The sequence below is a fragment of the Oryza glaberrima genome, chromosome 7, assembly GCF_000147395.1.
Source record: "Oryza glaberrima chromosome 7, OglaRS2, whole genome shotgun sequence".
NCBI lineage: Eukaryota > Viridiplantae > Streptophyta > Magnoliopsida > Poales > Poaceae > Oryza > Oryza glaberrima.
This window is the reverse complement of record NC_068332.1, coordinates 2316273-2338688: the sequence shown is the minus strand read 5'-3', so window position 1 is coordinate 2338688 and position 22416 is coordinate 2316273. Positions and strand designations below refer to the sequence as shown.

The window sequence follows — 22416 nt, the reverse complement described above, 5'->3', positions numbered from 1 at the left end:
AAGTGTTAAAGAAAATAAAATTACCCGATTTAAAGTAAAACAATGGTTAAATGGTGGTCTAAAACAAAACACCCACAATAGAAGGTGACCCAAAGTAAAATTAGTAACAAAATATATATTAAATAATGCTGCCTCATGAATATTTTCAGGCTTTGACTGCCTTTGACGTAGATAATTAGTCCAACTGATCGAGTTGATCATCACGTCCGGTATATGCATGGAGCAGGAGATCGTCGCTACGGTGGGTGGCGTCCGACGTGGCGAGCCGGCCCACCGGCCCACGTGGCGGGCGGCCGCCGCGCACGGTGCATCCACGTGGAGGGACACCGCCATGCACGTTCCCTCCTGCCTCCTGCATGCGCCGATGCGCGCCATGGTGGAACGAAGCTGTTACACCTTCTAATGGGCCTGGAGGCCCAGCCCACAGAAAATTCATGGACCATGGCCCATTTGGTTTTCGCCACTACGGGCCTCAGCCCAGGTATCCGGGAGTGGAGGCCCATGCTGAATAGCGGCCTGTGGAAACAACTTCAAGTCACCAAAATCCACCTTCTACACTTTAGGCTGGTTTGGTTTGTGGCCTGAATTGGCCTTTACTAATATTTGGCAATTTCAATAGTGTTTTCTATTTGGTTTGAAGTTAAATTTTTGCTTAGCCTAGAAAAATAGGTCATTTCAATAGTTAACTTAGGCTATTTTGACTTCAATCCAAACACAACTTTGCCTTGCCAAGATTAGTCATGCTAAAACTTGCCAAAATTTGGGATTGACAAAAATTGGTAAGCTCAAGTTATGCCACAAAACCAAACCAGCCCTTTGTTCTTGCATATCAGAAACAACAAAAGAATCACAAATCACCTTTTATTTTTTTTCCCAATTTCTCTCATGGGCAAAACACATGAGACTAGCTGAAACAATCTGCCACTGATGAATTTGGCCTACAATATAGGAGTATACCACTAGCATCACTGACACGGTGTTTTCCAATACTGTACACAATTAACTGTTCAGGGGAAGCTAACATCTGTCCAAATTACGCAGTATTCTGATTGACTGTACGCAGCATTAGCAGCAGCAGCAGCTAGTGAAACTAATCGCTCTTCTTAAGCTTGATGATCCCTTTGGGCACCTTGCCCAGGACACCCTTGTCAAGTTTCTGATACTGATTCTGAAGCAGGCCAAGTGTGTTGTACAGGAACTCGTCCACTTTTTCTTGGTTCTTCTCATACAGCACCGGGAGAGTGTGAGCACACACAAATCCTGAACAGAAAATTAATTCAAAGTTTTAAGAATCAAATCTTGCTCAATCTTCACAGACCCACAGTGACAATTGAAAGAGAAAATGCAGAATAGATTTTTCAGTACCAATGTAAATGACAGTGAGGAGATTGCACCAGCTCCCAATGATAGCGGCCGCGAAGAACCCGGCAATCACCTGAAACAAAGCTTGATCTGATGTTACAACATTGTGCACATTGGTGACAAACAGATGAAATGACTATGAACATTGCTGCACTCCATACCAGGAGAAAATTCTTCAGGTCTCTTCCACAAGACACATCCTGAAGAGTGCCCAAGAACTTGTTCACTTGGGTACCAATTGCAGAACCAATGTTTGCGAACAGCTCATCCGGCAATTCGACGCGAGGAACTTTCGAAGGTGACCTGAAAGTTCAGAGATTATTTACAGGCTTTCTTTGACAACACAAGATGCAGAGAATTTTTTCCAGGTTTCATACCCATTTAGCATGCCTGCAAAAGTGGACCATGCAAACTGGACAACCATGCCAAGAACAAGAACAAAGCAAGCAATCGTCAGGAAGTGGTAGTCGAGCCACTCGAAGAAAACCCAGACAGCCGTTGCAACTGCAAGAACACTTGAAGATATCTTCTTGTTCCTCCACAACAACACGTCGGCGGCTGTGATCGCAAGCAAGTAGAGATCATAGATGTCAAACATTGCAGTATATGTATTATGTATAGGTTCTTTGCAAAGTATATCTGAGCATCAATCAGGGAGATTTTGCGTACATTTTCCACCACCCAAAACATGATGGACAGACTTCTGACCACCGAAGAGTCTCTTAGCTTGATCAGAGATTGAGCCATCTTCAAATCTGACTGACTTCTGCTTGGGAAGATTGTCAGCAATGGCGTCCACTATGCTGTCCACAATGTTCGCAGCCGCATTCTCAGAGTGCTCCGGCATCTCTTTGCACGCTGAATTCGTTTCAGTACAATTAGGTTAGGTCGCACTGAATATTTTCGCATGAACTAAGGTAGCAGTCACCTTCATTTAACAAGTAACAACGTGGCTTCAGTGTTGTTTTAAGCTGATTTAAGGCCATAAACATTAAGAATTCCTTGTTATATTCATCAAATTTCTTGTTTCTACATAATAGGATGTGCAAGTAATTGTACTGTACCCAGTCAACGCTGCTATATTCATCACAGTTACAATAAATCAGCTAAGGCGCCACGCTGAAATCTTCAGACTTCAGATCATTTCTGAAGAATCTTCAGATATATGTTTATGTTGAAGAAAATACCACCAATAACAGAAAGGAATTTTCTTTTAAAGAAAAAGATTAACAGCATCAGTGAATTAAATTGTTCGATTCACCACCGGATCGACTAAGCAACCGAGCATCTGAGGCTCGTATTGTCTAAACCTTTTCCTTTCGAAGAGCTTCACACTCCTTTTTGGTCAGACTAGGCCATCAAGGGTATTCTTTTTACTCGAAACAGAACAACAAACTAAAGCAAGATGGATTCGCAAAAAAAAAAAAAAAAAAAAAAAAAAAAAGGTAAAGCAAAGATACGGCGGGTAACAGCAGAAAAGAAGAGAAAGGAGATGGATTTGGAGCAAAAAATTACCGAGCAAGACCAGCAGAACAACAAAAAGGCCTGATAAGATCACAGCAAGCTGGTGATGAGGAAGGGAGATAGCTGCTGATTGGAGATGAGAGGAATGTTTTTTCTGAGAGAGATGAGAGGAAAGTTAGCTGGAATTGAGTGATTAGGCAAAGGAGCAACCGATTTTTGGGGAGGGGAATTATTAGGTGGGCCATGGCGCCTTCTTGTGACTGAGATGTGGGCCCGGTATTTGCCTGCTAGGGGGCCACACGTTCCTGGACTGGTTCTATCCAACTGACAACTGGTGTACGGTAACAAGTCGCTGTAGTAGTAACCAGGGTTGGATTTTTTATATTTATGTCCTTTTGAAAATATATTTTACAAATAAGCACCCTAAAGAACTTATTTCAAACCTGATTTCAGTTTAAACTTAAGGGCCGTTTGAATCAAAAGATTTATGGAGGAATTTCATAGGATTGAAATCCTATAGAAAATTTTCCTATTTCGCCCTTTAATTCAAATGATTGGAGTTTTCCAAATTCTATACAATTTTCATGGAATGGCTTATTGCATGTAGGTTTTGAAGGAAATTTAGCAAGAGGTTCAATCTATTGGAAAATTCCTTTGAGTCTATCTCTTTCATCCAATTCCTGCATTTTTCCTACGACCCAATCAAACGATCAATCCTGTATTTTTTCTGTGTTTTGCAATCTTTTGTTTTATATTTACATTCCTATCATAATGCTGCGTTTTTTCTATTCCTCTATTTTTTTTATTCCTACGATTCAAAGGGCCTGAAAGAAGGAACCAGAAAAAAAAATACCAGAATAAGGATATAGCCACGTAGGAGGAGGACATATCCTAAACTATTTCGACAAAAACAGGGTAAATTCTTACTGACTTGAACAAGGTGGAGGCAGGAAGGTATCAAGAGTAGGTATCACCCATGTAGTTTTATATTCATTTTGTTTAAATTTTATCTAAAGTTTAGTGTTTTATCATTGTTTTTGTTTTCTTTTTTGTCATGTGTAAGCTCAACCTATCCTACACGTGGCTCCGCCCCTTCATCAAAGCAAAGGGTAAATTCTCGAGAAACGGTGAAAGTTACGCGGTGGTGTGTGCTGTTGGAATCGGACACTTTGCCCTTCGCTGCACGTCTGCTACCGACCGTTGCCTTCCCCCTTCTCTTCTTCTGCATCTATAAAATTTGCTGCAATTTCTTGTGTCGACGTTCTGCTGCACTATTCATTTCGCTGCTTGGTCGATCAACGCTAGCTGCCGATTGTGTGCCATCCTTCTCCGGCTCCAGTTGCTGCTGCTACTTCGGCTTCGGCTGCGACTCCGGTTGCTGTAGTTAACCGTGAGTCGCTTAATTTTTTTTCAATCACCGTATCTTGGCACTGTTTAGATTTCAATTTTTTTCTTTAAATTTTTAACTTTTCCGTCATATCGTTCCAATTTTTCTAAACTTTTAATTTGGCGTGGACTTTCTGATCGAGCACGTTTCACCGGAGGCGATATATAAACGCAAACTTAGAATTCCTATCTGTACATGCAAAAGGTTATGTTACTGTTACCAGAATGACAGTTTATTTCATCAGATTGGTTGATTGGTTCGAGCGAGCGAGGGGGCACATCGCAGCACATTGCGCTACGTACGTTGCCGTCCACCTCCACTGTGCGCTCCGGCCGGACAGCTCCTTAATTTGTGTACGTACACCTATCTTTCCTGCAGATTCAGCTATATTACTACTAACCCGTTTCAAAATATAAGCAATTCTGTGTGTTTTATAAAAATATTTTCCATGATTAATTGGCAGCACACACATTCAACATTGACACCACTGTTAATACATGAACTACACATCAGGAAATACATAAGTGATAAAAAAAGGTCGACCAACCAAATCCATGACATCATGAAAAGGGTATATAACATGCATGGCGGAAACATAGATAACTTGCCTAAGGCACCAAACAATGTGCAAGTAAACCTTAGCCACATTGCAGGGCACCAGCAAACATGGCATATATATATGCTTGCTTGTACTAAATCAATGCCAACCAATGTGACCTACAACACCCTGGCAAATCTATTGTAACAAACAACAATATATATACTTAGCTAGGGGCTTCCCTTTAGCCACATGGGGTTTGGACTTTACCAAAGAATCAGTACTTAAGTGAATAAGTGATCCGGGCGGACAAATCAAATATCAGTAGCGAACACAAGCACACTAGATTCTACCATCACCCATCCAAATGAAAATCAATTTGGACTCATTTTCCACCAATATCACAGAGGCATCACCCTCTGTTCATTAAACAGAGTAAAATTAGCACTACGACAAGCACGCTAAGCATATTCTATGCGGCTGTCATCCCATCATTAATTTGACCCTAAATCTCAGTGGTAACATAGGCGATAATGAATAATGATACTCAAGTAATCAAGACAAGGTATATACGCAAATGGCAACCCAAGCAAACCACGTATTTTTAAGTAAAACATCGAATATATAATAATTTTTGAATTAATATAACTTGCAAATTTGAAAATAGGAGCAATTGATCAAGAGGGTGCTTGCCTTGCTCTTGAACCACCTGGTACTCCTCTAGTTTCTCCAACGTTGTTTAAAAGTAATCCATAGGTAATCCTCCCTCCATTCCTAAATATTTGACGCCGTTAACCTTTTTCAACATATTTAACCGTTCGTCTTATTAAAAAAACTTTTGTGAAATATATAAAACTATATGTATACATAAAGAATATTTAACAATAAATCAAATGATAGAAAAAAATTAATAATTACTGAAATTTTTTTGTATAAGACGATCGGTCAAACATGTTTAAAAAAGTCAACGGCATCAAATATTTAGAGACGGAGGGAGTATTATATTCTTTTCAGCTACCTAACCATATTATGCAAGTAGTCTATACCAAGGATATAACAAAAACTGTCCATAGCAATATGGGTAGACAATAAGATAATAAAATATGATAGTTGAATAGTAGCACTGTTCACAAATGTTAAACAAACCGTTACACAGGAATGGAGGGCAACGGGAGTAGCGACGCTTTAGGGGGTGCTGATTTTTTTACCTTTAGTGGGACCCACTTTAATTACTCACGTTGTGGTGGTTTCTATAATTATGGACTCCCAGCTGCGGGTCCTACATTTATGGACTAGTTAGCCAAATACATTGGAGTTGCCCACGGTACGTTTGGAGTTCCCATGTCTTGCTAGCCTTGCTAGGCAAAGGCAAACCAACTCATTGCCTGCTTGCTGGGTTTGCTGTACCCCTTCGTTTGGTTCATTTGCTATCTGTGGCTAGGACTGGTGGCAGCTCATATCGTATTCGTATGCATTCATTCATGACTGGAAGATGGAGTGATCTAACAAGAGGATGGCTGCGAAATAGACACAAGATCTGCTAGCCCGATGGTTCGGCAAGAATGGAGCTAGGTTGTTGAAGAAAGTCGCACGTGTTCGGGAGGAAAATAAATCGCTTCATCTTATCTCTATTTTTTTCGCGCGAGAAGTTTGCCGTCGGAGGCGAGCCGATTTGGCTCTCCCTCATAAGCCAGCCTTTTCTCGCCCGTGCGGGCTAGCTCGCCCTCGAAAGTTAAGGCCGAGTTTAGTTTCAAACATTTTCTTCAAACTTCCAACTTTTTCATCACATCAACACTTTCCTACACACACAAACTTCTAACTTTTTCGTCACATCGTTCAAATTTCAACCAAACTTTCAATTTTAGCGTGAACTAAACACACCCTAAGATTTTTTTTTTCACGATTCCAAACAGCTGGTCTTGCCAGGCCAGGCTAGGCTTGTTCTAGCCCTTAGATCCAAACGCACCCTAATCATGCCAACGTCGTGCTCTACGTGAATACCTAACAAATGCAATCAATACAACGACAAAAATGTACAGTATAAGAAACCCAAATATTTCTCTAGAATATGAAAGTGCATGATTTTAGATTAATTTAGGAAAAAAAAACCCGCTCAAATCTAAGCTAGTGTGAGGGAGAAACAGCTAAACGAATTCTGCTTTGTCCTAAAATCACAAATAAATGAAAAAAATAATGTTTTCACTTGACCGAACCTCTGACTGGCTAAAAACATTCTACCGACTTAACGGGTCATTTATTGGGGACGTTTTTTTTTTGTTCTAGGGGCGTTTCTATGGCACAAGACCTACATATATGCTATTGTGAACCTAAGGACAACCTTTGAGAGTGGAAATGCTCCAACTCGCAAAGATGTTAATTGCACATGCTCGCATGTCGCCTAACACATGTAATCCATCGGGTGCAAAATATTAACCTAAGGCGATTGGAGGCATGGAGGGTTTCTAGGGCCTAGGGATCATTGGTTGTGCAAGAGGAACCTATGGGAAGGCTTCGGTAGCGGTGAACGCCTCTGCCCATGGCAAAATCTAATTGGCTATCGTCTATTCATTTGTAGACTTGTATGAATTGCAAAAATTCATATAGTTTAATTTTGGCCCTTAGCCAAAAAAAAAGACGTTCGTGCGTGAACAAATAGAAAAAATGATCATATCGTCCATGCGAGTCTTAACGTGCAATGTTAATGACTGGAAGAACATTTTCTATATTTCCTCTAAAACGATGATTTCGTGCGTGCAAACTACCCTACTCAGTTAGCAATGTTAATGACTACTAGCAAAATTGTGAACTAGTTGAACAGATTAAGATGGGAATCCATCCTGCAGGCCCTACAAGGGTTACTGACTCAAGGGATGGCAGGGCAGCCAACTGGATGCCTATGGATGATGCCAAATAGAAGCGTACACAAGATGCTCGATGAAATGCCAAGCTAAAGCAAGACATGCCGTTCCCTATTTATTCATGAGTTAGTGCTCAAGTAGTGAAGATAGGGGCGAGAAGGATCTAGGGCTTATGCATGCAAGGTACTAGGGTTCTAACTTGTGTGGTGTAGCCCCGATTGAGCTTTAGCCATGCATGTGGCCATGGAGGCATCGCTTGGGCGGTTGGCCAAATTATGGCATGGTAGGCACTAGTTGCCTCCTAGGAACAAAAGGAAAGCACATGTAGAAACAAGAGCTCACCAAAAAGGGCAGACGATAGTGACTGGTGGCAGCAAGGTGCGATAGGGGAGGTGGTGCTACGACCTACGGGCTTTGGCCTTTGGGGGACTGAAACCAGGCATGGAATGGGCTTAGTAGTAGAGTCCCCCAAATGAATGGATTAGACTAGAACTAACCAAGCTAGAAGTTTCCAAACCACGACATGTGGTTGTGTTAGGTCGACTCCATAGAAGAAGAATGGACAGTTGTGGAGCTCTATGCTAACCTTGGACGAAAACGAAGTTAGACGGTGGAGGAACACATGGTGATGTAGCTTGGACATCGAGATATACTCACCAAGGACGTTGTGTGGCAGAGATGGGTTTGTTAGCGCCGCGGATGAAACCTCACGTTCCCGACGAACCAAGGGGTGAATCCGTAGTTCCTTTCAATGCTACCAAGTTGGGTTTGTGCCATACAGGTTTGGCTAGCCAACATGAGCACTTTCGCCAAGGTATTGGAACTGACCATGATGATGCGGTTCTTTATACGACTCTCCTTCCTAAGCCTCGTGCCACGGAACAAGTTCATGGTCCCGTCATCCTGTACAACAATATTCTAGTTACTATACACATAAGGATGTGTAAATTGGTGGTATGGTAACTAGTTTGTAGGATGCAATCTAAGCAACCCAAGAACAACAAATGAACTCCACATAAAATGCCAAATGAAATGTGATAAAGATCCATTAAAAAAAACATGCATAAATGCTTATATTTTGGAATGGAGGTAGTACAATTAAGCACTAGTATGGCACTATCAAGTGGCTTATCAATTGCATATGGATTCCTTCCTCTTATTGCAGGCAGCTGCATCTACTACTTCTATACATCCACAACCACACGATCGATCAATGGATACCGGGATCATCGCGGCGCGGTGGGTGGTGGGCAAGGCGCTGAGCCCTGTGTTAGATGGCTTGGTGGAGGCGTGGGCGGCCAGCCGGGAGCTCGGCCCTAACGTGGACGCCCTCAAGATGGAGCTGCTCTACGCGCGGGCCATGCTCAACAATGTCCGTGGCAGGGAGATCCACAACCCCGACCTCAACGAGCTCCTACAGAAGTTGCGAGACTTGGCGTACGATGCCGACGACGTGCTCGATGAGCTTGACTACTTCCGCATCCAAGACGAGCTCGATGACACCTCCGAGGCTGCTGCCGAGCACGCCAAAGGTTGCGTCGGCAACCTCTTCCTCAACACTCACCACACGGCAAAAGCGGCTGGCAAGCTGCTGGGGTTCTCCTCGTGCTCCTCATGTGCTGCTCGCTGCTGCGCTTGGCCACGCAACACCATGCTTGCTATCGGTAAACACCTCCCTTGCTCAAATTTTCATGATGATGATGGTGGTGATTCCGTGCACGATGATAGCAAAAAGAGCGTGAAACCAACACCTAAGTTAAAGTTTGATAGGGTGGGTCTATCCAAAAAAATGAAGATTATTGTAGAGCAATTGCAGCCTGTGTGCGCAAAAGTTGCCACCATTCTTAATCTAGAGCTCCTGGGTTCTCACCTTACCATGCAATCAAGAAGTGCCAAGAGTCGTCCTGTCACCACACCAACAAGTATAGAGCCCACACTGTATGGTAGAGACACTATAATGAAGAGAATTATAGATAGTATCACTCAGGGTAAATGTTGTGAAGAATACCTGACTGTCTTGCCAATTGTTGGTCCTGGAGGCATAGGGAAAACCACTCTCATACAACACATGTATAATAGCCAACTAGTGCAAAACCATTTCCAGATCAAGGTTTGGATATGTGTATCTCAAAGTTTTAGTGTTGGTAAGCTCATAGAAGAGATCAAAGAAAAACTCCCTAAGGAAGGTGAAAATAAAAATGGTAGTGCAGAAGAGCTGATTGAACGAAAATTGAAGTCTAAAAGATTTTTATTGATATTGGATGACATTTGGAAGTGTGAAAGTGATGATTGGAAAAGGCTCCTAGTACCACTCAGTAAGGGACAAACAAAGGGTAACATAATTATAGTGACCACTCGGTTTCCGGTAGTAACAGAAACGGTTAAAACAATTGATAATAAAATTTTGTTGGAAGGTTTAGATGATGTAGAGTTTGAGGAATTATTCCTTGCATATGTGTTTGGCCCTGGAAAATCAAGAAATGGTCGTCAAGATTTACTTGATATTGGAAAAGATATAGTGAAAAAACTAAAAGGCTCCCCTCTTGCGGCAAAAACCGTTGGCAAATTGTTGAGTAACCACCTTGATCAATATCATTGGAAGAGAGTCTTAGAGAGTAAAGAATGGGAACTACAGGCTGGTGATCATGATATTATGCCCGCATTGAAGCTTTCCTATGATTATCTACCATTTCATCTACAACAATGTTTTTCTTATTGTGCTTTGTTTCCTGAAGATTACAAGTTCAACAGCAAAGAGCTCATTCACTTTTGGGTAGGACTAGATATTTTACATTCCGAATGTCAAACTAAAACGTTTGAAGATATAGCTCTAAGCAATATAGATAGTTTGGTCAGCCATGGATTTTTTAAAAAAGAGCAAACTGATGAGAAGCCATGCTATATTATTCATGATCTGCTACATAATCTAGCATTGAAGGTTGCATCTCTTGAGTGTGTTAGTTTACGTTGCTCTAATGTGAAAGCAGTGGAAATCCGGCCATCCATTCGTCACTTATCTATCATCACAGATGTTGCAAATGATACTGGTAGAATAAGTGATGAAATCTTCAAGAGTGAATTGATAAAACTAAAAAAAAGACTAAAGGTTGAAAACTTGCAAACTCTGATGATATTTGGAGAAGTGGACAAAAGCTTTATTGGATGCTTTCATGATTTGTTTAAGGAAGCAAGTGCTCTTCGTGTTCTGCATTTGCCCGCAATGCCATTTCACGTGGGGTCCATTTTGGATACGTTTTCAACACTTGTTCACCTACGGTATCTTAAGCTAGAGGCCAACTATGGTATTATAGCTCATTTACCAATTAGCCTTTCCAGATTTTACCATTTAAGGATATTGGATCTGCAAAAATGGTTTGGTTCTTTTGATTTGACTGGAGACATAAGTAACCTTGCAAAGTTGCACAATTTTCTTGTCCCCGAGCATAAAGATCACCCTGCTATTTCTAATGTTGGAAAACTGCAATTTATACAAGAGTTAAAAAGGTTTCAAGTCAATAGTAAAGATGTAGGTTTTGACCTAAAACAACTAGGTTATTTGATGGAGCTAAGAGAGCTTGGCATTTATAACCTTGAGACAGTATGCACAAAAGAAGAAGCGGCCGAAGCTAAAATGTTAAAGAAAAACCGATTAAGGAAATTAGCATTAAACTGGAAAGAAGGGAGAACAAGCACAAAAGCTAACAAAGAAGATCAAATACTTGAGAGTCTTCAACCACATAACGGCCTCCAAGAGCTATCAATCCATGGGCATGGAGGCTCTTCTTGCCCAAAATGGTTGGGTGCAGAACTCTCTATCAAATTCTTGGAGACTTTTCGTTTATGCTATGTAGTTTGGAAAATCCTTCCACCACTAGGGGAGGTGTTTCTGATAGACGGACCTAGTGAGGCATCACTTGTTAGTTGCAAAACTGGTCAAAATTTCCGTAGCTTGAAGAGATTGGAACTTGTTGGGTTACCTAATTTGAGAAAATGGGTAGCGAAAGAAGTTTGCCCGATGTTCTTCTCAATTTTGGAAGTACTTATTGTGAATGATTGCAATGAACTAACAGAACTGCCATTTTCATATTATACCTATTGCACATCTGAAGAAGATGTGAAAGCGACTTGCTTTCCTAGGCTAACAGAGTTGGAAATATGGAATTGCCCAAAGTTAGTGTCACTGCCTCCCATCCCTTACACTCAGACCTTGTGTTCTGTCGATATAAAAGACATAGGAACAGGTTTGGCAAGTTTGGTTTACTTGAGTAAATCATCCAAGTTAGAAATTAGAGGAAACAAGGATCTAAACGTTTTAGATGACAATGTGCTGGCTTTCCGTAATTTAACCCAGCTACAAGAGTTGAAGATCAATAGTTGCCCACCTCTGAAAGAGCGGCACCTTAAAACACTCACTTCATTGAAGAGACTCACTCTTAATGGTTCGAGTATTGCCTTGAATCCAATAGAAAGGAGTGACATGGAGTGGCAGCTTTCAGTTGAGAAGCTCACAATTTGGCATTGGAATGGTAGTGGGAAGGAGTTGACACAGGTCCTCTTTCACCTCCCAAAGCTGTCTTGTTTGCATCTTTTTGGCTGCCCAAAGATAACACGGTTGAGTGTAGCTGTGGATCGAGAAAATAAAGGCGACTACAGGTTGCTGCTCTTCCCAATCCATCTCACCAACTCTCTACAAGAGTTACGGATTGGAAACTGCGAAAAGCTTATCCTAGTTCCCCATCGTCTTCTCACTGGCCACCACAATAAGGAAGAAGAAACAGGAGGAGGTTGGGGGCTCCAAACCCTGTGCTCCCTGCAGAGATTCGACATGGATAATTGCCCCGTGTTACTCTCTGCCTACGAGGCTCCAGCTTGCCTTTTGCCATCCTCCCTGCAATACCTCCTTATTATAGGCCCAATGGAGGGCGTGCAGATGCTGGACCTCTCAAACTTGACCTCTCTCACTAAATTATCCATACAAGATAGCGGGGAGTATTCAAGCAAGGGCCTATTGCCTCTCCTTACTCAGGGTCAGCTCATCAACTTATATGTCTACAGAACATATGGGTTGTTTGCTGGTGTATTGGATTCCATACTCAGGGGAATGCAAGAACAGGAGCAGCTTCATCTTATTGAGCATTCCTCCAAACTGCGGATGCTTGACACTAATGACTTGGCGGGAATCCTTGTAAAGCCGATGTGCAGGCTCCTCTCTTCCTCCCTCACTGACCTAATCCTCCGAGGGAACGTCGAGGTGGAACGCTTCACAAAGGAGCAAGAGGAGGCCCTTCAGTTCCTCACCTCCCTCCAGGACCTCAAATTTGAAAACTATGCTATGCTGCGGTGCCTTCCTGCGGGGCTTCATAGACTTACCAACCTCAAGAGATTAAGGATTATGAGCTGCCCATCCATCCGGTCGCTGCCCAAGGATGGCCTCCCTCCTTCACTGGAACTACTAGAGCTCGAAGTCTCTAGCAACAAGAAGCTCACAAAGCAGTGCAAGAAGCTCAAGAAAGCAAACCCAGAAATTGAACTAACGTGCTGGTAGACGACTAATAAAGGTAATAGATGCTTCTTTGTCCTTCCTACTAATACTTAAATCCCACAATTACACTTCCTTTTTCCTAACCCCATCCATCACATTGTTTGCAGGGGGTTGATCAACTAGTTAGTGCAGTGTTGGGCCTTATATTGGGGTGCCCCTTCTTTTAGCTAACAGTGTACAATCCATCCATGCACCGTTCCTCACATGCGGATCTTGTATGGATGGTATCCTCTTCCTGTACATAAAACATGTAAGTATATGTAAAATAGAGCTTTACTCAGTGTACATATCAATTCCTTGATCTAGATGCACCAACTGCCTAGGAAACCTTTTTTTTTCAAAACCCATACCGAAGAAAGGGATATCACATCGGTATCGTACTCCTTTGTTTTATGTTTGTATTTGCTTAAGAACAAATAATATTCTTATGCTTCAAGGTAGCATAAGTTTTCCATAAATACCAGCTGCATGTGTTCAGAGAACGGCTATAGTCGTTGTAGAATGATTTAAATTCACTTGTATTGTAAGATACTCCAAATATTTTGAGTCATATCTTTCAAATGAACTATGTAGTGTCCTGCTGCTATATCAGTGGCTGATGCATAGATGACCAGTTTTTATTTCTTTTCCTCTTTAGTAATGCAAGTAATGAGAGAGCAGGTGGCCTAAACCGTTATTTAAGATTTAATTTATCATAAGTTGCAAATACTAGATCAATCCACAGTTGATGTCATTTCAAAGATGCTTTGCATTCAGATACTCACCATCTTTTTGGGGTGTTTGTTGTGCAGGTTTTGTTATGTCAGTTCTACTAGGATTCTTGGTGCTTCGGTCGTGTATTTTGGTCACCATTCATGAACATGGAGTTGGGGTGCAATAGATTATGGATCAAATATCGTCACTGAGGAATATCTGTGGATAACAATGAATTTGCAGTATTTTGCTACTGACATTAAGGTTTGCAATTTTTTTCTCTCCACTGCCACATTCGCTACCCATACAAAGGTGTTATAGCATTTTAGTTTTCGAATACGCAAAAGACTTACATGTCATCCCATTAGATAGAAAAATAAAGGGCTACAAATCGGCCAAAACCAAGAAGAGCCATCATATCATATCACAATATCCGTGTGTCATGGAGTTCCGTCAATCTCAGGCTAATATTATGCTCAACGTATTCTTATCGAAGCTGCTTATTCTTCTTGCTATCACTCAAATTATCTATGACAACGCAATCTAGTTTTGTAGATCATCTCCTTGGAACCCTCATGTGGGCTGTCAAAAGTTGTGATTGGTTCAGGTAGCCTTCTACCACTGACAGCAGCATGAAAATGGTACTTTCCGGTAGATTGAACATGATTCGTTCCAAGTTCTAATGTGCTAAATGCCAGACGCAATTTTTAGAACACATGTTGCACAATCTGTTGTGAGTCTCCTAAGAACTTAATGCCTTGGCTAAAGGCTCTGCAGCCTCAAAATCCATTCCCTGTGGAGTCCCTTCAGTCTCCATATAATATTATGCTCAACATATTCTTTATTGAAGATATACTTCTATAATTGTTTTTTTGCTCTACTTGCAAAATGAAGTAAGATGAACTCAGGGTTCCAAACTTCAATTTATAACTATGATTAATTGTTGGATTGCTTGATAGATGTGGTACAGCTTTGGAAACCCAACATTGTATAGCTCCCGTAGTCTCGAAAATGTTTCCAAATGGCATGAAGTCTTGAGCGTGATTTGCATTTCAAATGATGTGAATGCTTTCGTGTTATTGCTTAGTTATTCAACTAAATACAACTCTCAAGGGCACAACCATACAGATCTGTAGAATTACTTGCTCTTCATGTTGGAGCTATAAATAAGACTACCGTTCCACTATCCCATGCCTGTTTATAGTGTTCATGCCTCCATGGAGATCATCTTGTTAAGTATATGTGTTTTTCTTTCCTCAATTTAGCAAACACCTTGGGTAAATGTTTTAAGTTAGTTTATCTTAAGACTTCATAATATCTCTCCTTTTCTGAACCAGCAATGTTATAACATTTCAATTTTTAAGTACCATTGTATTGTTCTTATCTCCATATTGAATCATGTGGTTAGTTAATTGTCCTCTCATTTCTTTCCATGAACAGATGGTTCAATCTTTGTTCTGTGCACTAATTCAGGATGCTACAAGTAAAATCTTGCCTAACTAGTGACGGAAATGTAAGTGCCTTACTGTTGTTAGTCCCCTTCCTCACAGGCTCATAGATTTCATAAGAACTCCATTACTAAACAGTCAAGAACTTCACATGTATGCAGATAAACTCTAACATGCAAGCTCAAGCACTAACCATGGTTGGCTGCAGCCGAGGCGGTCCAGGAACATATCATGCTGTTCCTCCCGCGGTGGTCGGCGTCGAGGGACAGCATGACGCAGCACAGCCAGTCGTCACCGTCGTCCCCCGGTGGCTGCTGCTCTTGTAAAACTCCTGCATGGCGCATGGAGGGAGCTGAGGCAGCTGCAGCGTGTGGAGGGTGGCGGCTGCACAAGCACAGAAATCATACTGATGCTCAAAAAAACCAACCTAGGAATCATCCTAATTCTCCCTGCTAATCAAGGTAATAGATGCTTCTCTCTTCCTACTAACACCTAAATCCCACAATTATACTTCTTTTTCTCTAATGCCATCCATCGCATTGTTTGCAGGGGGTTGATGAACTAGTTAGTGCAATGCAGGGACTATTATGGAGTGGACCTTCTTCTAGACAGCTTGTGGGGGACATGCTACCCGGGTGTCCTATAGGAGACCTTCGGCTACAGCGCAGGGGGTAGGCCGAGTTGCCTAGGCCCATGCGGTCATTTGTAATACATGGAAAGGGATAGCAGCGAGGGAAACCTATCTCATATCTGTACATGAATGGTATGCACCAGGATTATAAGGGATACCATATCACACATGCCGGCAAATCCCCAGCATTATATAAGGGGCGCCGGCATGAACCTTAAGGGGTTACGCAATCTTTCATACTCATCGGACACAGATCCAATCTACATAAAACTGGACTAGGGTATTACCTCGCATTGAGGGCCTGAACCAGTATAAACGTCTGTGTCATCATCTCTCCTTGATCTAGAGCTCCCTATAAATTATATTGCCGATCATAAAAATCGATACATCTGTGTACAACTTGGCAATAATCCATCCACGCACCATTCCTCAGATGGCAATAATCCATCCATGCACCATTCCTCAGATGAGGATCTTGTATGGGTGGTATCCTTATATTCCTGTACATAAATCATGTAAGTATATGCATGTAAAATGGAGCTTTACTCAGTGTACATATCAATGCCTATATCTAGATGGCTAGATGTGAGCACCGTAAAGGAACTAAAAATGCTTAGGTAGCATAAGTTTTGCATACTAGCTGCATGTGTGTTAAGATAATGGTTATACTCATTGTAGAATCATGTAAATTCACTTATGCTGTAAGATATTCCAAATATATTGAATCCTGACTTACATCTGAACTTACATAGTCTCCTGCTCCTAGCTATATCAGACAGCAGATGCACTAGATGACTAGTTCTCATATCTTTTACTCTTAAATAATGTAAGTAATAATGAGAGAACATGTCTCCTAAATCATTGTTTGAGATTTATATTATCATAAGTTGCAAGTACTAGTTTAATCCACACAGTTGATGTCGATTCCGAGAAAGGTACTTTGCACTCAGATTACTGACCATCTTTTGGGGTTTTGGTGTGCAGGTGTTATTATGTCATTTATACTAGGCTTACTGGTACTAAAGTTGTATTTTTGGATAATCACTCATGAAGATTTAGCAATGTACATGGCAAGTTGGGTGTAATAAGTTATGGATCAAAATATCGTCATGACAGAATATCTGTGGAAAACATTGGGTTTTCGGTGTTTTTGCTACTGATATTAAGGTTTGCAGTTTTTTTGCTCCATTCTTACATTTGCTACCTATACAAAGGTGTTCTATCATTAGTTTGGGGAACATGCAAAAGACTTGCATGTAATTCCATTAGATAGGGAAAAAAGGGCTACAAATCAGCCAAAGAAAACAAAACAAGGAGAGAGAGAGTTCTGGAGTTCTTCATAGTTACTATTGCTTAACTAACTTAAGTGGTGTACAGGACCTTCACAAGAATAGCCATCAGTTCATATCAGTTTGTCCTGGAGTCCCTTCAGTCTAGTCCAGTATGAACTGTTTTCGTTTTACTTATATAACTGTTTTAGTTTTACTTGCAAAAAAAGTAGTAAATATGAACTCATGGTTCCAAACTTTAATTCATAACTGTGATGGTTGGATTGCTTGACAGATGTGGCACAGCTTTGGAAACCCAACATAGTGTCAGTAGCCCGGCTTGAAGGTATTGCTCCCATAGTCTCAAAAGCGTTTCTGCATAGCATGAAGTCTTGAATATGATTTGCATTTAAAATGGCGGAATGCTTTCCTGCTACTGATCAGTTATTTAACTGAATACAACTCTCAAGAGCACAACCGTGCAGGTCTGTAGATCCACTTGCTTGTCATGTATGAGCTATAAATAGACTAGTGTTCAATTATCCCATATGCCTTTATTCTATTTCTATAGCATTCATGGAAATCATCTTGTTAAGTATGAGCTTTTCTTTCCTCAATTTAGTGAACACCACAGGGGAATGTTTTTCTTCATCAATCGAAGCTAGTTTATCTTAAGACTTCATAATCTCTCTCCTTTTCTGAACCTGCAAAGTTATAACATTTCAAGAACCATTGTATTGTTCTTTATCTCCATATTGAAACATGTGGTTAGTTAATTGTCCACTCATTTCTTTCCATGAACAGGTGGTTCAATCGTTGTTCTGTGCACTAAGTCAGGATGCGACTGGTAAAATCTTGCCTAACTAGCGATGGAACTGTGAGTGCCTTACTGTTGTTAATCACTCAATCCTCTTCCTCATAGGTTCATAGATCTGGCGAGAACTCCATTGCTAAACAATCCAGAACTTCACATGAATGCAGATAAACTCTTAACATGCAAGCTCAAGCACTAACCATGGTTGGCCCAGTCTGCCGAGGTCGGCGGAGAGGGGCAGCATGACGCAGCCGCAGCCGGCCGTCGCCGTCGCCCCTCGACGGCTGCTGCTCTGGTAAAACCCCTGCACGGCGCCGCTCGGAGGGAGGCGCCGGCGGCATGCGGAGGGTGGCGGCGCTCGGAGATGGATGAGCGAGATGGGAAGCGGCGCCGCTGGGTTTGGGGGGTTTTGGGCCGAATGGAGATCTTATTGGGCTGTGGGAATGGGCCTCAATCCCGGCTTGCCAAATAGGAATAAGTTCAGATGAGGTCCCTTAACTTGTCAAAGAATCCGATTTTCGCCATTCAACAGAAAAGCCAGATACAACGGGTCCCTCAACTGTCAAAACCAGCACAGATGAGGTCCCTCAGTGGTTTTGACGACGGTTTTGGCTGACGTGGTGCTTACGTGGCAAATTTGACTTGGTCTTTATCTGATGTGACATTGACGTGGTACTTACGTGGCAATTCTATCTGAAAAAATAATAAACTTTCCGGGACCCAAATGTCAGGCTCACACATAAATTACTTTTAAAAATGGTGGGGCCCACGTGGGCCCACATGTCCCAAATAAAGATGGTGGGGCCCACATGGGCCCCACAAGTCCATCTCGGTTCTCTCTTCCTCTGGGCTCACGCTCGTCTTCGCGGCGGAGCGGCGGCAGGAGCATACCGGCGAACGGAGCGGCGGGGCGCGGCGGCGACGGCAGGCCGCGGGCGGAGCTGCGGCGGAGGTGGCCGGAGGAGGAGGTCGCCGGCGGAGCGACGGAGGTGGCCGGAGGAGGAAGATGCATAGGAGGAGGTCGCCGGCGAGCGCGGCTGCTCCACGCCGTCGGCCGCTCCGCCCGCGATGCCCAGCAGAACGGCGCCGCCCCTCCTCGCCCGGTCGTCGAGCGCCGCCTCCCTCCTCGCCCGGCCGCCGCACGCCGCCTCCCTCCTCGCCCGGCCGCCGCCCGCCGCCTCTCCTCGCCTGGCCGCCACCACCGACGTCCTCGACGGTCACTCACATCCGGGTCGGAGCCCTCCCTCCTCGCCCGGTCGCCGCGCGCCGCCTCCCTCCTCGCGAAGGTGATCGAGTGGCTGTCGGCGGACGCGCAGCGGCTGGTCGACCTGCAGTCGATCGTCGGCGAGCTCTGGGGGAGCACGGAGGCGGCGCCCGAGCTCGACGACGTCACCGCGCAGATGGTCGACGCCGAGTCCGCCATCGCGCAGCTCATCGACACCAACGGGAAGCTCCTGCGCAAGGCCGAGGAGTTCACCTCCGCCGACGCCTTCGCCGGCGACGACCTCCGCAGCCGCAGCCAGCGCAAGATCCTCGAGCTGGTCCGCAAGATGTCGGAGAAGATCACGCCGCGGGAGCAGGAGACGCAGCGCTTCCAGCATGCGCAGCTCCGCCACGAGAAGGACCACGCCACCCGCCGCGCCGCCGCCGCGGCAAGCGGCGGCAAGTCCTCCGCCGCCGTGCAGCGGTGGTCGTTGAGGGTGCAGCTCGGGGAGTACCTCTACGGGCGCCGCCGTGACAGCCGCCGGCAGCGGCGCGGGCCGTCGTGCTGCATGCGAGCCAAGGCCATCGACGACTAACTAATCAACTATCTCCACTGTTTTCTTATTATTTTTTGTAGCTGACATATGGGCCCTACTGTTTTTTCTTATTATTTTTTGTAGCTGACATATGGGCCCTACTGTTTTTTATTATTTTTGGATTCAATTGCCACATAAGCGCCAAATCAATGCCACGTAGAACGAGGATTAGTTAAAGAGAGCCACGTAGACGCCATGTCATCCAAAACCGGACACAATACTGCCGAGGGACCTTTTCGATCTGTAGGGCCGGTCCTATAATTTCGAGGGCCCTAGGCAAACTTGACGCTATATGCCCTAAATTTTTTTATTTGCAATATATACTCTATAAAATCATTTTTTTATAAAGTGACATTAATAAACACTAATGAACAGTAAATTACGCAATGCAAATTGTAATATGGTATTTTATTCTCGATAAATATTGCTGATAGTATAATAAACAACTAAAAGAATTGTAGAAACAAAATAGTATGATTATTAATACCTTAAATATGAAACTGCAAATATACAATACCTCTCATAAAAATCTCTTCTTCAAGCATTTCTGACGCAACATTCTGACGCCTGAAATTTCCAACTAAAGTAAACAACAAGAACATCATTAGAAGTTTATTGCACTATATCAACAGGAACAAAACAAGACCCTAATTAACCTAATTTTTGCACAAAACAAAACCCTAACCTAGTTAGAAGTCCTCACCAGTCACAAAGTCTAAATAGATGGTTAGAGGCAAATGAGATTAAGAGAAAATCAAATCATTAGGAGTCCTCACCAGTCACGATTAGGCTTCTGGCTGCCTGCCTGGATGGAGGTTAGGGCGTTGGGAGCGCTAGCGCCTGCTGCTGCCGTTTCTGCCGGAGTAGGGATTCCGGACTTCGGAGTTGTGACTGATCACACTCGCGGTCACGCCGTCGTCAGTTGCCCTCGCTCGTCGGTGTCGCGTCGCGGACTCACTGTGTGGGGGCATCATGTGGCGTCGACGTCGTCGCGTCGGCTATCGTCAGGAGGAACAACAAGCACAGAGAACGAACCGGCGCGACGATGCGTCGCTTCGATTACGCCGCACTCTCGCATCTCCTACTCTCCTTCCCTACTAATTGCATCGCACGCGCTACGCCAACTGGGCTGCGGGCTGGCCTGCAAGGCCTGTGCAGCAGGAGGGGGAATGGGGTGGGGGTGGGGGTTGATGGGCCCCTGCTGGCCTGGGCCCTAGGCGGTCGCACAACCCGCCTAGGCCCAGGGCCGGCCCTGTCGATCTGCACGGTTTTGTAAGCTGAGGGATGGGTTGTATCCGGTTTTCTGGTCGGAGGATGAAAATCAGACTGGGCGAAAAATTGAGGGACCTAAAGTGAACTTATTCCTTCCAAATAAGGCCTTAATCCTTGCAAAATTCACTTTTTTGTTGATTGTTTAGACCCATTTCCAATCTATGCAATTCATTGTACTAATTCTCGAGTTTGAACTTGCTCTTGGGTGCAAGTAACGCTAAGAACATAGTTATACTCTTTTGGAATTGCAACCTTTTAATGTGTGGGCCTGCGTGTTTATCCGTGTCGAATTTCGATCTTCGTGTGTTCGGTTTGCACTCAGAGAGCTGATGTTGTGGAATTCGATATGCATATGTGTTCGGCTGCATTGCACTACAGCGTTTCATGCATGTTAAATGATATTGCGTGCAATTAGCTGACGATGTTGCACTCTTTGTGAAACCCTCCCTTGATGAACTGACAGCTATTAGAAGGATCCTCGAAATTTTCTCTCAAGTCTCAGGTTTGCACACAAATATGAACAAGACGGAAATCTTTCCCGATAAGATGTGAAAATTTAGTACTGGAAACTGTTATTCAGAACTTCCCTGGAATGCTGAAATCTTTCCCTTTTCGATATCTTGGTCTACCACTTCACACGCGAAAACTAAGGTTGACTTCCTACCTTTGATCAAGAAAATTGGGTCACGAATACCGGCATGGAAAGGTAATTTTTTCACTTCGGAAGGCAGAAGGACCCTGGTTCAGTCGGTCCTAAGTGCGTTGCCAATTCATCACCTCACCGCCATCCAATACCCAAGATGGGTGATAAAAAGAATAGATCGTTTTCAAAGAGCTTTCCTTTTGTGAAGACCCAAGTAACACAAACCCAGGAAGCAGTCTGGTAAACTGGCAAACAGTGTGTAGGCCGAAAGCTCTAGGGGGTTTGGGGCTTCCGGACCTTGAAATTTTTTTGGGAGCCCTTAGGCTTCGGTGGCTTTGGTTCAGCTGGAAGAACCAAAACAGGCCCGGGGTTGGTATGGAAATACCTTGCGATGAAACCGACAAAAGGCTATTCCAAGCGGCAAACAACAATTTCTATTGGAAATAGAGCAAAAACAAGCTTTTGGCGCGACAACTGGCTCCAAAACTCCTGCCCAAAGGATGTTGTGCCACTCTGCTTCAAGCTAGCAAAACAAAAACAAAGAAATGTTCAGAAAGAGCTGGAAGGCAATCTTTGGCTCCAGTCCTTCAAGCAATTCACCACGGTGGAAGAAATCAACGAATTAGTGCAACTAGGGGAGATGCTACAGCAAATTCAGGTTAACCCGCAAGTGCAGGATGACATTGCTTGGAACTGG

General features: G+C 43.4%; 2 protein-coding genes and 1 pseudogene across 2 annotated transcripts; 1 reads left to right on the top strand and 2 right to left on the bottom strand.

Moving 5' to 3' along the window:
- Positions 1–844: 844 nt before the first annotated feature.
- LOC127778718 (reticulon-like protein B8) lies at positions 845–3034 on the bottom strand. The gene is made up of 6 exons (XM_052305339.1): positions 2878–3034; positions 2032–2220; positions 1740–1920; positions 1524–1665; positions 1366–1435; positions 845–1260 (listed from the first exon to the last, which is right to left on the bottom strand). The coding sequence occupies exons 2-6, from the start codon at positions 2207–2209 to the stop codon at positions 1091–1093; spliced, it is 741 nt and encodes a 246-aa protein (XP_052161299.1). The 5' UTR covers positions 2210–2220; positions 2878–3034; the 3' UTR covers positions 845–1090.
- Positions 3035–13060: 10026 nt separating this feature from the next.
- On the bottom strand, positions 13061–18397 carry LOC127778569 (uncharacterized; annotated as a pseudogene).
- On the top strand, positions 18370–19804 carry LOC127779280 (uncharacterized). The gene is made up of 2 exons (XM_052306011.1): positions 18370–18402; positions 19244–19804. Exons 1-2 carry the CDS (start codon positions 18370–18372, stop codon positions 19802–19804), a joined length of 594 nt encoding a protein of 197 aa, XP_052161971.1.
- The last annotated feature ends 2612 nt before the right edge of the window (positions 19805–22416 follow it).